Source organism: Electrophorus electricus, chromosome 7 (assembly GCF_041902795.1).
Source record: "Electrophorus electricus isolate QZ-2024a chromosome 7, ASM4190279v1, whole genome shotgun sequence".
Taxonomy (NCBI): domain Eukaryota; kingdom Metazoa; phylum Chordata; class Actinopteri; order Gymnotiformes; family Gymnotidae; genus Electrophorus; species Electrophorus electricus.
Genome location: NC_137503.1, coordinates 13,276,114 through 13,291,492, shown reverse-complemented (window position 1 = coordinate 13,291,492; position 15,379 = coordinate 13,276,114). Strand labels below are relative to the sequence as shown.

The following is a 15,379-nucleotide window of genomic DNA, read 5'->3' as shown; positions in this document are numbered from 1 at the left end:
GACATGTAAGTAGAAAAGCAGAACCTGCCTTCACTACTGGACTTTTCATAGTTGCAGTGTATAGTATAATAATCATAACAATAATAGTTATAATGAGCATGTCAAAACACTGAACTGAGTGCAATTAGCCTACACATGGCCTTTGCTTAAAAAAACAAAACTTTTCATAATAACTGCAGCGTGCAACGCCGCTTCTGATATGAACAAGACTGTAATTGTCAACTCTTTCACAGGCATGGCCAATTAGCTTCATCGATCGCAAAACTGGATAGTACCCCTGGAATGTTCAGGCCACCACTCAGGTGTCATGACTCACGCATGCGTATAACGAGCCACCCAGGCGCCAGGTGTAGTCAGCAATATCGCACACTTGTGATCTTAGCATTTGCTGTTTCTCGGAAAGGACTGCAGGATACTGCTATCCATGCAGATGTCTTTATTAGAGAGGCTAGACTGGCGGGTAAGTTATTTTTCGATTTGTGACAGGCACTGTTTTGCAAAATCTGTTTTTTATATATATTCTGGCGGTTTTTACTGTCTAAAGCATCCTTTACTCGGATTAAGCTTCTTTTACCCATGGTCGATGGAGACTTCACACGATGAATCATAACTGTGGATCATAGCGCTTCAAGGCTTTTCTCCCATGCTAAGGAAGAAGGAAAAACAACAGTAATAGGCTATTATTATTATTATTATTATTATTATTATTATTATTATTGGTGGAGGTTGTGGCGATATTATTTTAACTTATTTTAATTTAGTTTGTATTTAAGGTTGAACATGCATACTGTTTGTAATTTTGTAGACTTCCTTATACACAGGATTAGATGTATTTAATGATTGGTTATTATGTATAAGATAAATTAATCTGACAGATTTATTTATAAAGGTTTATTTATTTATTGTAAGCATCTTAAATACATCCTTTCCTCTGGATGGGCATTTGGCCTGAAGTGCCAAAATACCCATGTAGATTCTCCACATAAAATTATTCGTAGGCTAGAGCTATGACTTTAGACTGCGTTCGAGAAACCAATAACGAAACTCAATTGTGTAAGGACACATATTTCAAGTTACTTTTGAAAACTATTCGTAATGTCTGCAGCCGGCAATCTTTCTGGAGTTTGACCTTTTCTAAAGCGTATGTAGCAATAAACTAAAATAATTCATAGGCTATTTCTAAAGCCTATTTCAGGATAAAATAATAGGTCTTTACCTTCAATTTTAATAGAATTTGCCGCGTTTGCACACCTTAAGGCTGTGAAATGTGTTGGGACAGTTTTTAACACTTAAAATATGTTTGTCATCCACAAATAGGTCATCATTTAATCGTTCTGTGCAATTAATATTTAATTCTTCGTAGCGATTAACAACAATACGTTATCAAATAATTCTTATTTGGAACCGCGATTTCAAATGGGGTTTTCTTTGGGCAGGCAAAAAATATGCCTTGAATTTTTACATGGATGTCGTAAATCTAATTTATTCAGTATTAATAAACTGTGGTAAATTAGAAGGCCACTGAAAGATGTCAACCAGTCTGTCGGAAATATATTAAAGTTTAAAATTCCCTTTATGCATAAAATACTCCGCATTTGTGTTCATCTAAAGAAACGAAAAACCCATGTTTTTATTTATCTTATTTTAAGATTTCGAGGCTGGTTAATGTAGAAGAAAAAAATGAATGTTTTTTTTAAAGCTCCCTTTGAAAATGGCGGCTCTTTGGCATCCTACAACCTATATGAAAACGTCCAAAAGCAGTATTATTTTGGCCGAGGAGAAGATCCTCCAAAAACGGTCATTAAGATTAGAGGGGGAATCTCTGGCGATTAGAGGCTAAACGAATGCAGACGCATTTAATCTCCAGATACGTTGACAGAGATAAGATGCAGCTGACTTTCCTGTACTCTACCTCAACATGTAAACAGACAAGGCTTATAAACTCAGGGATTCACTTGTATTAATGACGTCAGCTGGTGATGCCAAAGCACCGTTTTGGGATTGTAATTTGTAGGACTGCACCATGCAATTGTAAACGATACTGCTACAGTTTGATATTAGGGCAGGGGTGATTTTTCAGGAAAATTAAATTACACGTAGTTCACACATAATATGATATATTAGGCTATAACAGCAACGATAATAATAATAATAATAATAATAATAATAATAATAATAAGATAGTTTCCTTATTCAATATAAATAAATGAAAAATAATTTTTAAATATGTCGTTTATTTAGAATGCCTAAATGTGGTTCCAAGTTTGCCAACTTTAAATTTTTATTAACACAAAATTAAATAAAACTTTCTAAAGCTTTTGAATAAATGTAATAGAACATACACTTGAATAGGCGGACAGCGCAAGGATTGGTCTATTGTCTTTTTCATAACCAATCGGCAAGGCTGCTTCTCAAGCCTGTCGATGACATCATGCCAAGCTTACGCCCACACTTGGTGGCTATGCAAATATAGTGGTGATGCTTCAAGGAGGATCTACGAGTCGAGGATAGAACAGGACGTCGTCCGTCAGAGGGAGTCAACTTTCTTGCATTCGAAGTTCCATACTTTGTTCGTTGCTGTTATATTTTCTTCCTGGAACGGGACCTTTGGAAACTTTTCGCTCAAAATAGGTTAAGACATTCAAACGGCGCTTCTCTTCACTCTTGGCTGATCATTCTCTCCCAAGACACGGTTGCTCAGTTTGCCAGAGTTGATGCATTTCTTCGCAATATATTCTGTGCTCTCTGGATTAAACTATAGACGACAAGCAACACTCTTGTCACGTCTCTAGGTGTAAGATTTGGCTCTTTCAAAGCGAAAATGCTGTGGAAATTAGCCGATAACGTGAAGTATGAGGAAGACTGCGAGGTAAGTCCACTGGCGCAAAGGAAAGATCAGTAGAGACATGTTTGACCATAGCATGTATTTTCCTATGAATAGGTATAAATAGTTTATCATATAACTTTGCCGAAAGCGTTTCAAATGGCCTTCGGAACAGAAGTTGTGTTTAGGAAAGTGTTAAAAGAGTCTTAGTGCTATTCCTCCATCACCTGTTTAATGTTTGCCATTTTGTGCTATTTATGATTAAGTCCAAAGGTATCAGTTGCAAATGTGCATAGTGAGGAAAAATTATGTTGCAAAGGCAGCTTCTGTGAACTCGCGTAATATAGCCTCAGAAACGCGAAGAAGTACAGTAACGCACCTATTGCAAATATGTGTAATGCGGAAAGTTCATGTTGCAACGGTTGCTTTCTATCTCAAAAATGGTAGAAACATAAAGACGTATTATGCTTCTCCCTTAAAAATGCAGCCTTTTACGGTAATTCGTTCACAGCAATTTAGCCTAATAGCCTTTAAATCCTTTAAGCCATATGGTTTTAATTTTCATGGTGATTAACTAGTCTAAACATCTCTGTAAATCTCCCTTTCCCTTTAAATATTAGAAATTATCGTTAAATCAATCAAGCTAAAGTCGTTTAAACATATTCAAATGGCCAGGGCAGTGAGTAGTTCAGTGCATTGGTAACTCGCCTCCTTAATTCCTTCATAATTCATACTGGAAATGTCCTGTCGTGACCTGACCAGGACGATCTGTTTTGTGTTGTAGCAAACATTCTTTGTCCGTAGTGACAGTAGACTAATACTGAAACAATTCTCCCAAAACAATACAACAATGAAGTCTCGTTCTAAGTCTTATTCAAGGTCTGGGAAATTTGCCATAGTGGCTAAATCAATTTTAGACAATTTCAAGTTTCAAGTAGGCGTACTCGTCAGATACGTGTCACGAAATAAATAACCTATAGCATGTAATAAAGAAACCCCCGAATCGATTCAAATTAAAATAATTTTGCGTATAAAGGTTATTAAACAATTTATTTTATCGATCGAGTGCACAACTACTGCACAACCACTGAATAACTTGTAATAGCCATTTTTTGTTATTCATTTATTTATCTTCTGGATGAACAATTACCTCTGTTCCTCTGTTCATTATATTTTCTACTATATATATATATATATATATATATATATATATATATATATATATATATATATATATATATATATATATATATATATATATATATAGTAGAAAAAAAATATATATATATATATACACCATTTTTTAGATTATCTGCCTAGCTCATCTTAACATATTTTCAGTCTCTGTTGACCTTATTCCATAATGTTTACGTATAACCAATGTTTGTTCCCAAAAGCGAGTAAGAATTTATTAAAGATGTAAATTCCTAGACATTATTTTGTTCTTTTTAGTATAGGTTGTCTTACTGTTTGAATAGCTATTGCCAGACTATGCCCTTTGATGCGAAAAAACTGCGCTTGCGTACATTTGGCTATGAATTATTTTTTTTTTGTAGTCACTTTAGCGAGATATTATCTGTATTTCAGCAGGAGAGGCATGACGGCAGTAGCAATGGAAACCCACGGTTGCCGCACCTTCCTGCTGTCAGTCAGCACCTCTACAGCCCGGCACCTTCTCTCTCGCACCCGACCGGCTCCGATTTTCAACCGCCGTATTTCCCTCCTCCATACCAGCCACTACCGTACACGCAGTCCAGTGACCCATACTCTCACCTTAGCGACCCATTTAACATCAATTCAATACATCAGTCCCCAACGTCCAATCAGCAACAGCCGTGGCCGGGCCGTCAAAACCAGGATGGAATCGGATCACACGCCAGAAGCGGACTCGCTGGTCAGATTCTGGGTTTAGAAGGTGGTTCATCCGGTGTGCGAAGAGATAGCTTTAGGAGGCCGGAGTTGTTGCCTCCGCATGTCCATGGAATCGACTCAGCAATAGGCGAGAACATGGGACTGCACGAAATGGGCCAAGGACTGGATGATGTCCAAGTAAGTGTTTAACTGAAGTTCTTTAGTCGTTTGAAACGGGTCAGTTATGCTACTGATCGCGCAAATCATAGCATAATTTAAATTTAGCTGTGTGCCCTGACAAACAGGGCTATCACAAGATACAGTAATAAGTATGACAGCTTTTACATTTTTTTGTGATTAAGTGAACAATTAATTAAAAATTTGCTGGTGTTTTCTTCCCAGCATGTGGAGGACCACAGCATAGTAATTGCCGACCAGACAGTGATCAAAAAAGGTGGGTCGGATTTTTCCCCCCTTTCTGAATAGCAACTTTTCCAAACGCTTGTATCGCTCTTCTAATCAGCCTACCGAAAAAAAGAACGTTGCCCTAGTCTAAGAAGGACCAAACAACCTTTCTACAGATGTACGCTAAAACCTGCTTTTCTCATACTTGGTATAACAGTAATAAAAGTATGTTTATTAAATTGAAACTTGTACATTGAAACAACATATATGATAAATTACTCGTCGTTGACGAGTTAAAGTGGAATTAAGGAATATTTTAATATTTATACGACAAAAGACGTTATAGCTCTTGGTTTCGATGTTTGGATACTCAGCAAATCGAGTTTGAATGGGAAGGTTTGAGGAAACTGGTTCAAGCTTCACCACTAATCCTTTTGACCATGTGCTCCATTTAACTAATCTGCGTTTGAGCCTCATCGCATTGTGCCCCGCAATCGGCGTGAATGGAAAGTCAGAAGGAGGAATCTTCTCAAAATGGCAGACAAGCTGACAAGTTGTAGAAGTTGGGCAATCTTTAAAACGCTCTGTTGGCTCAGGAAGAAGAGGCCAAGGCCATCTTTGTTCTGCAAGCTTAATGCTCCTTGTTTCTCTGAATATGCGTTGAGTGCTGTCAGAGTTTACCGCCTCACGCGAAAAAGAAAAACGTGAAACAACAGCACTTGGGGTGTGGCTCCTTCAAGACGAGCTAAGAGTAAACCTAGTTTGCTCAGTCATTTGTTGTGACATGAAACGTTTTTGAGTAGTCAAGACACATTTTTTGAAGGTCTTGATGTGAACAACTTAATGTGATCATTTAGCATTGCAAAAATAATACCTTATAATATATACATCTTATATAGGATTTTGAGATAACTCTGTACTTTACAGAAATGTGTTGATAATACCTGTGGTAAAGAAATGCAATTATGAATTACAGTCTACAAAAGTATAAATGTCATTGTACCTTAAAGAACATGAAAAAAAACAACAAAAGAAATGCAACACAAACTACCCTACAGCAGAGGGAAAAGAGTCAAAGAATTTGGCAACTTGAGCAGGGTTTAGTGAAAGTAGTATAGTGTACAGACCAGTGAACTGATCAAAGATTATAAAAGTGATTCTGAATATGATCCATCATTTATGCTTAATAAGTCTCTGTAATCACATTTAGCATAAGATATAAAATATTTCTTAAGGAATCCAGTGTTTTATTTTACATGACTACATAATTTTCAGAAATAAAATAATTTTTGCTGAAATTTATGAGCAAAGGTTAGGTGATCCATGCTGTTTTATATAGTATAATTTACTATAATCCACATCATGGGATGTTTTTACCAAAAGCAGATTTGATTTTGGCATATGTTTCTGTCAGCCAATAATTTAGTGTTTCTTTTATGTTTGTGGAGCATCTTGACAAATTCACATTACTGCCAATACTTTTGAAGGCTTGATTATAGTATAAATTATTTTTGGTACAGCGTGGGCTCCTGTTGAAAAAGTCATAATTTTGGCTCGTGTTGATTATCCAAATAGCTTCTCTAACTATTTAATTCAGTAGTGTCAGCTTGGACAAAGAACAGGCCATTTGATAAAGTCTTAACATGAAAAGGAGACAGAGTATTAGTCAAAAACATTTACATCATCTATTGTTTTGCTGAAAGGATCCTAGCTAGTGCGTAATTTATTAATACAATATGATTTATGCTCATTTTGAAACCACAGGACCCATCTGTTCTTGTCCTAAATGACCACCCCACCTGCTTATGTGATTTTTGATTCTGGGATTTTCAAACTGGGACTGCAGTGTCATGGCTTGTAACGGCTTTCAGAACTGGCTTTGAGGAAGGGGTGCTTTCTTGCTGTTGAGAGCAAAGGCACTAGTAATGCACTTTAAGACAGAGGCTAATCTTAAAATCTCATAGTGTTGGAAAACTACAGTCCACTCTCATTCAGTAGCATTAAGACAGGCTGTTGTTAATGACAGTATTAATGGTTAAAGGAAAAGACAGAATGGACCTGACTGTTGAATTGAATGGTTTTAATAAGCAGTTCTATAGTCTGTGACCAATGCACTGTTTACTGCATACATAGTTTACAGGCACATGGCTTGTGGCTGTGCAAGCTCAGTGGTGAAGACTGCTATATAGACCAGGGCAGATTAGTTTGGCTGTATTGAGCTTGAACTTAGAGGCACATCTGAAGGGTCTGACATATCTATTATATCTATTTCTCATTAGAAAGGTTGACGTGTGGTTATTTTTCTGTATTTCTGTGACTAGATGATCTTAGTAGATCAGTGGCCTTTGGGATGTTGAAGAGGCCATGAAGTCTGCAACTGTATTGAAGTTTTTACCTGGGGACAGACTGCGTTAAAGCACCCAACTTTTACCTGTGGACAGACTTTGTTAAAGCAACAAACTTTTACCTGGGGATAGACTGTATTAAAGCAACAAATGTTTACCTGGGGACATACCATGTTAAAGCAGCATAGGTTGTTTGCTTTCAGAATGAAATTACATGAATATATTTCCCCTTCTGGCATTTTTAAATTCAATGACTTCAATGTGGGAGAAAGAAAATAAAATCCAGAGATGAAAACCAGACAGACCCTAAACTGAATTTCTGATCATCGCAAAAATAAAAGAGTTGCAGAGCAGTGTAAAAAGTACCCAGAAAATCTATCTCTTTAACTTTAACCATAAAGATCAAGGTCATTTTCTGCTGGTACTTTATTAATCTCTTTTGAGATTGAGGGCTGTGTTTATTGAGCAGGACTACATGTATCGTCCACAGGGCCTGTCACCCTCCCCAAAGGCAACCCCATGGGTCTGCCCTTCCAGAAGGAGTCCCTGCTGGGTATGGTGTCCAATCCTGCCGAAGTCTTCTGTTCGGTCCCTGGGCGCCTCTCTCTTCTTAGTTCCACCTCCAAATACAAAGTGACTGTAGCCGAGGTGCAAAGACGCTTGTCCCCACCTGAGTGTCTCAATGCCTCGCTGCTCGGAGGAGTGCTGCGCAGGTGAACCCCCCCACCCCCCACACACACATACACACACACACACACACACACACACACACACACACACACACACACACACACACACATACATGTGCACACACACACACACACACACACACACACACACACACAATGTCATTTGTTATATGAAACAGTGTGTACAGTGATGTACAGTGTGTAGGACTTAATGGATGTGTCATGTTGTTAAAGGCATAAGATTTCCCTGTAAACATATTTATAATATACCATAGGTTTTCAGTCAAGTCTTTGGAAATAGCTCAGCATTACATGGCTAAGGTGTGTCAGTCGTTGCAACAGAACAAAAACCTGGTCTGGCACCACGAATAGATTGAAAAATTTGTACTATATGTTATTACTGTGTAACATACAACATACTGTTTTTGATGTATTTAACATCTGTGTATGATGTATTTTGGGTATTTGTAATATCGAAGAGTGATCAATCTCAGTTAAAGTTTTCAATTGGACTATATGTTGTGGAAATTTGTGTGGCTGAACAGTTGATGATGAACAGTTGACCTTACCCCTCATAGTCTAAAAAGGTCAACCAGGAACAGTGTTGAAGGAAACAGAGAGAGATGGGGGTGTTGCTAAAGCTCCCAAGCTGATCTCTAGAGCTGCATGCTGGCAGTATACGTTTCTATTTTCCCATGTGTTTTTGATGCATGTGTGCATATGCAAACACACACAAACAAACACACACACTCAGAGACATGTTAAGTAGGTCATGAAGAGATGGTTACAAAAAGGGGCAGATGGGTGTTTCTCACTTGTCCGAGGGACACCATGTCCCTCTTATCCACCATGCAGTAGGAAACGGAAGTCCAAATGTACTCATGCAGAAAATCCAAGCAGCTCAGTTGAATGGAAAATGTGCTTGTGAGTATGTTTGTGTGTGTGTCTTTCTGTGAGTTGTGTGCATATGCATGGGATTGAGTATGCCACATACTTGCTGTTTCATGAATGTGTTCCAGCTGCCTCCCACATAGGGTACATGTCTCTCATTCTTAAAACGTATGTATTTTGTCATTTGATGTGGTGAATTCCATCTGAAAGACTTGCATTTGGTTTGTATTGTCATCCAGGGCTAAGTCAAAAAATGGTGGAAGATCCCTCAGGGAGAAATTGGATAAGATTGGACTGAATTTGCCGGCAGGTCGCAGGAAAGCAGCTAATGTCACTTTGCTGACAGCACTAGTAGAAGGTAAAAAGAGTTTACTTATGAATATTCCCTTTGTTGACATATGTCACCATAGATTTAGCCATCTGTTTGTATGTTAGCACCATTCCCGCATTATAATCAATGTGTAATATGACTGATAATATTCTGCCCAGTTACACTGCCTTAAGCAATACACTAATATACAACAGTGGTATTATTATTCAATGTTAGTCACAAAGTCAGTTCAGTTTTGGACATTCCATGTTAACATTCTGAAATGAGTACAAAAAAGAATCCTTGTTAGGTGTAGCCCATCTAGCTTTAATTAGACTTTAAGTATGAAGAAAGAATTTGCATCATCTGTGAAGGTATTCCAGTTGACATTTTAATGTTAGCAAGCAGATCCCTACAACTTGAAGAGCAAGAAATGGCTCATAAAACAGAGGCCTGTAAATTCCAGTGGCTTTTCATCAATGGAGCTGTTTATCATGCTAGACAATGACAAGTACTGGCATTGTCATCTGAAGTATTTTCATCCATCTTAAAATGTTAACCATTTTTTTCACAGTATTAACCTGAAGGGTGTGCACTAATTAATACTTTTGTTTCTTGACATCAATTTGCAGGATTAACTTTTTTGCATGGCTATATTAAAGCAGTGAGCCACTGGGATATTAGTACAGGATCATGAGTAAGCTAATGCCCATGGCTACATGGAATTCTTTCCGCAGTGCAGCCATTTTCACTGTTACCGGCTGAGGAGGAGACTAGAACATGACTGGAAGGCTGTGTTATTTTGAGACCTTCAAAGACAAATTGGGGCTAGTTATCATGTGTTTGCTAGCCAGGAGGAGAGACTGACCTTAAAGACAGGGGCTATGAAAGTGATGTGTAGTCTGTCAATAAAAGGCTCTTTTGTATCTGTGGGACTGTTTGCTGCCTTTAGCTACCATTAGTCCATTAAACACATAAAGTGTGACCACCCCTCCCATCCCAGAGATGTGTTCATCTGGGAACTGAATCTTTTGTGTGAGGCTGTTTTACTCATTGAGTGTCAAACCATTGGCTCAAATGAGTATGGTTTATTTGCAAGGTCTAATGAATCTGACTCAAGTGTGATTAATGTCTGCAGGTGAGGCTGTACACCTGGCTCGAGACTTTGGTTATGTCTGTGAGACGGAGTTTCCTGCCAAGGCAGTTGCTGAGTACCTTGGACGACCACACATAGAACGCAATGAAATCAACTCTCGCAAGAACATGCTTCTAGCCGCCAAGTTAGTTATAACCCCTGCGACTTTTCCATTTACTGACATTCCTGACTCTGACAAGATTTAACTGCCAATCTTCACTGTACTGACATATATGTTATTAAAAATGATTTACATAATAATTGCCCGCACTGCTCATTGTACTATTTGGACTGAAAAAATTATTATCAAAGCACGGGACACTTCCCATTCTTCATGTAATTGCTATCTTTTGTGGCAGGCAAATCTGTAAGGAGTTCACGGACCTGCTGACTCAGGATCGCTCGCCGCTGGGCAACTCGCGGCCGGCGCCCATCCTGGAGCCTGGAATCCAGGGCTGCCTGACCCACTTCAGCCTCATCACGCATGGCTTCGGCTCACCAGCCATTTGTGCTGCTATGACCTCGCTGCAGAACTACCTCAACGAGGCTCTGAAGCAGGTGGACAAAATGTACCTGAGCACTGCCTCAGACTCCTCGCAAGGCACCTCAGATGGAGGTGGCAAAGCCACAGACAAGATGGACAAGCACAGGAAGTGAGGCAGCCGGGTGACACCGGGGCCCCTCGAGACCTGTAGGGGACCCTCGTGCCCCCATGGACTAAACTGGACTTCATCACCAGCTTGTCATCGTGCTTGTTGTTAAGGGTTCAGTTTGACTGCTCATTCATCTGCTTACAGCCACTGGGCACAGCTCGATGGCCCTTCCTTCGTGTCTTGGTGTTCCAGAAATTGGTCCTCCACACAGACTTTAATGCGCTTAGCTGTCTTGAGTGGCTGACGTAGGTGATTACTTCATTTGATGGCATGTGTACTTACATGCATGTACTCCATGGCTCTACACAAAAATACGGAGGAAGCTTTATATATATATATATATATATATATATATATATATATATATATATATATATATATATATATATATATATATATATATTTACACACTTCCAGACACCATTTCAAGATTTTATGTGGATTTTAAATATTTTTCTTGTTTGTTTTTTCCATGAAGAGGAAGTCCTACATTTGTTCTGATGCTGTCTTCCTTGGTGCTGCCCCTCTATAGAACATGTAGAGGACATGCAATTTGCTTGATAGAACAAGTTGCTCTTTGCTTGACTTCATTTGGACGCAGTGTTATTATACTTCTGCCTGTAGAAGTATTGTTAGCATGTGAGTGTTATGGCACTCAAATGTTCTGAGTGACAGTTTGAGTTCAGAATGCCCTTTCAGGCATATTATTATTAAGCCTCCTTTCACCATGTCTTTATATGTCCACCTCCATAAACACAATGATGAACAAAATCTCCCCAGTTAAGACCAGTTACAAAAACTTAGTATAGGTCTGGTACAATATTTACTCAATATTTTCACCAGAATCAACCACTTTAAAAACTTGAGTGGGTAAAGACCTGGCATGTGTGTGTTTTGTGTGAAAAGTATACATGTTTTATGTAAATAATGTCTTTTTATGCTTTTAGATGAACTGGACTAGAAATGTTGTTTCCACATATCTCACCCTAAATGTAAATATTTTCTAATTTATGTTATAATTTAATGGGATTTGTAAATATTGGTACAATTCTGGTATATGGTTTAACTTCTGAAAAAAGATGCTTTTAACTTTTTATAAACACGTTAGTTTTTTTCATATAGTGGTTAGGCTGTGGGGATGATTGTCTTTCATATATGTCTAAAAGACAAAGCTATAGGATAAAGAAGAATAAAAAACAACTATTCATAGTTCTTTTTGTTAACTCTTTATGTTGCTGGGTCACTGGTACATTAATACACACAAATGTATTTCTGCCAGTGAAGCATGCAGAAAATAAAACAACATAAGCAGCAGGAACTGTTGATATGGTTACATGTCATATCGAAATCATGAGAAATGATGGTTAGTAGCTGCCCGGATTTCCCAGAAAGGTTCTCATGGCTGCGTGAACCAGATAAGCACATGAGCATAGGTGATTCAGAGTCTTGTTTGTGCTTAGTTTTAACGTCTGGCACACCTGTCATACTTGGATCTCTCCACCACTGTTTGTTTATTCATGGCTTGTAAACACAGTTCCCGCTTTTAATCTCTTACCTCTCCATCCTACAAGCAGGCATGACGGAACAACAGATGGGTATGAAAGATAAAGTCCTGCATGTGGTCTTTCATGGTTTCAGTCCATGCCTCCCTGGTGTTGTAGATGATGAGAAGAAGCTGTTAAGCAACTGAGTTAGCAGTAAGCAAAAATAGGTACCAGTTGCCAGTAAGCAATGAGAGATACCAGTTACCAGTAAACAGTTACCAGTAACCAATAAGCAGTGACATTTATCAGTTACCAATAAGCAATGAGAACTACCAGTTACCAGTTAACAGTAAGCAAATTAGATTCAACAATTCCTAGTAACCAATGAGAGTTACCAATTACCAGTAAGCAATAATGTTTGCTCATCACTATACACAGACTCATCCAGAGTTTTTTTTTTTTAGTAATCTATAAACTCACAGGGCATGTGTAGCAGGTTGCTAAACTGCCGAATTCATTGAGGACACAGACATTTGAGCAGAGTTAACAATTCCTTTCCACTACAAAGAGGTTTAAGACGCCAGATAGAATAATACTTAAAATCTATGGCTCATGGCAACACCAGCTCTGTGACAAATTAACCCTGCTAGGGGAACTATTCACAACTGGCAATTTCATCCAACTTGCCTAAGTCGGGTAAGCACATTGATACAACCCTTATTGTGTTTAAAATTTCACTGTCTTTACCAGCATTCAACATCGATTCAGCTGCTTCATCAAGCCACATCACATCTTCCTCTTTTCACAACCCTGTTGTGTGTGTGTGTGTGTATGTGTGTGTGAAGTGAGTGACTCATGCGGCTGAGCTCACAGAAGAACAAGTGTGAGCTTCTCCCTCAGAACCTGATGGACCGGCTGTGTGACTTTTGCTGTCTGACTGTGGCTGCCTGTAACCGCCTTTGGTTTATTCTTTTCCTGCACAGGGCTGAAAGATGAGCCATGCTAACGTCGCTGTTGGACAACTTGCTTTGGTGATGGACTGCACATGCTTCCTGGCTTCCTCTTGTGCCTAAAAGGTGTTGACCAGTGTGAAGTACATACACACAAATGCAATTACACAGACTTATGCACACGTACACACTGAAGCGGCATGCCTGTATTCTTTAGGCACAAGCGAGGTGATGCACATTATCATGTGTATTCTCCTGAGTTCAGGTCCACAATAAGGATTTGTATGAAGAAATACATGTGTTTTGAAATGTCACTAAATTTGCTCTGCACCTCATTCGAGGTCAGGTTACCAAGTTGTTGCTGTTTCATAATTGTATAGCTATCTTGTACATAAACAAAATGTTTGTACTATCATCTTGTTGCATTTGCATTTAAATATTGTGAGAGTAATAACTTCCTATATATTGGTTCAATTTGTGTGTAATTTGTGTGAACACACAGCATTGGTGGGCAAATGGCCACCAAGACTGTTGATTTCAATTTCCTGCCCCTGCATGATAGAATTGGACAACTTATGTCTAATCAGGCCTGAGAATCTGGCTAAACCAAAGACATATTCCGACACTTTATGCTCTTCCTTCCACACTAAGGCCATGAACCAAACTAACTGTGACTTGTTGATCTCTTGTGCTCGAAGGTGACTTCAGAGAACCCAAATACGCAGACTGAATAACAGCATTATGCTTGCTTTTTTCTTTTGTAGTCCAACTGTCAAAATATCCATGTCATGAAACCCTTCATTGACAATATTTATAACGTGGAAAATCAAGGAGGAAAATTGTTACTGTACTTTCCAAGATTGCATATCAAATTATATGCTTCACCTTTTAATAGACACATTTCACAGAATAGCTGCATAAGTTATCATGGTAACAGAATTTCAAATGTTTTCCTTGAGCCAATTATATCATTGTTCATAAAAGTCTCTCAGTGTCATTCACTCTTGATTAATATAGTATGGATTATGAAGTACTATGAAATCAAGCATAATGACACTATAAATTCTACTGCTTTTTGATATTTGAAAACAGGGGGAAAAATATTAGCAAAACTGCTGCCTCCACTAGGTTAAAATGGCAACCATTTAAGTCAGCCCCTTCCCGGTGCACTAAGCATACTGTTACTCTTAACATACTGTTACTGTTAGCATGCTGTTACTCTTAGCATACTGTTACTCTTAGCATTCTGTTGGCCTGCTAGTACTGTTAGCATACTGTTACTCTTATCTTACTGTTACTGTTAGCATGCTGTTCCTTTTAGCATACTGTTAATGTTAGTATGCCATTAGTGTTTCTCTTGTTCTGGTGGGCATGATTTATGTCCTTAAATGCACTCTCCAGTGTTATTAAAATGTGCCAAGCCAGTGGTCATGCCTCTTTTGTTTTGCGTCTTTCTAACCTTAATGATATTTAATATGATCATAGATTGGATGACCTCTGCTAATCTAGGTTTTTGGAAGCCATATGATTCAACATGTTGGAAGATGTGAGAACAAGTTTTTATTTTGTTCCGTTGATGGGAACGGTATTAGGCTCTTTTGTGTGATGATGTCTTTGACTTGAAATAAATTCATAACCCACATTTGGAAAACAAAGGTGATGCTATTGACAGCTCATTGCTTTCATGAAAAAAAGTTGCACAATCTTTTGGCTTCACAATTCGTGAAGAAGGACAAGTGTCATAGCACAGTTAATTATCACAGAGCAATCAATCTGCCAGGTGCATCAAGTAGGGCTTCTTGCCAATCCCAGGATACAATTTATTATTATTTTTTAGATTTT

At 38.4% G+C, this 15,379-nt stretch overlaps 1 protein-coding gene across 3 annotated transcripts; it reads left to right on the top strand.

Annotated features, from left to right (window-relative positions):
- The first annotated feature begins 401 nt into the window (after positions 1–401).
- Positions 402–11,505, top strand: tfap2c (transcription factor AP-2 gamma (activating enhancer binding protein 2 gamma)). 3 transcript variants are annotated; one of them, XM_081718343.1, is made up of 7 exons: positions 402–460; positions 4,412–4,873; positions 5,078–5,129; positions 7,916–8,138; positions 9,245–9,363; positions 10,454–10,595; positions 10,810–11,505. In XM_081718343.1, the coding sequence occupies exons 1-7, from the start codon at positions 425–427 to the stop codon at positions 11,105–11,107; spliced, it is 1,332 nt and encodes a 443-aa protein (XP_081574469.1). In that variant the 5' UTR covers positions 402–424; the 3' UTR covers positions 11,108–11,505. The 3 variants fall into 3 exon arrangements, with proteins under 3 accessions (XP_081574469.1, XP_026856506.1, XP_026856507.1); XM_027000705.3 differs by lacking the exon at positions 402–460 and adding an exon at positions 2,509–2,869 and having other exon boundaries at positions 4,415–4,873; XM_027000706.3 differs by lacking the exon at positions 402–460 and adding an exon at positions 2,509–2,869.
- Positions 11,506–15,379: the final 3,874 nt, after the last annotated feature.

Bases quoted from the DNA above. Each gene is read 5' to 3' on its own strand.
- tfap2c (XM_027000706.3), top strand. From the start codon at position 2,822: ATGCTGTGGAAATTAGCCGATAACGTGAAGTATGAGGAAGACTGCGAG. The intron at 4,874-5,077 runs GTAAGTGTTTAA...TTTTCTTCCCAG, and splicing joins AAGGACTGGATGATGTCCAA to CATGTGGAGGACCACAGCAT. The intron at 9,364-10,453 runs GTAAAAAGAGTT...TAATGTCTGCAG, and splicing joins GCTGACAGCACTAGTAGAAG to GTGAGGCTGTACACCTGGCT.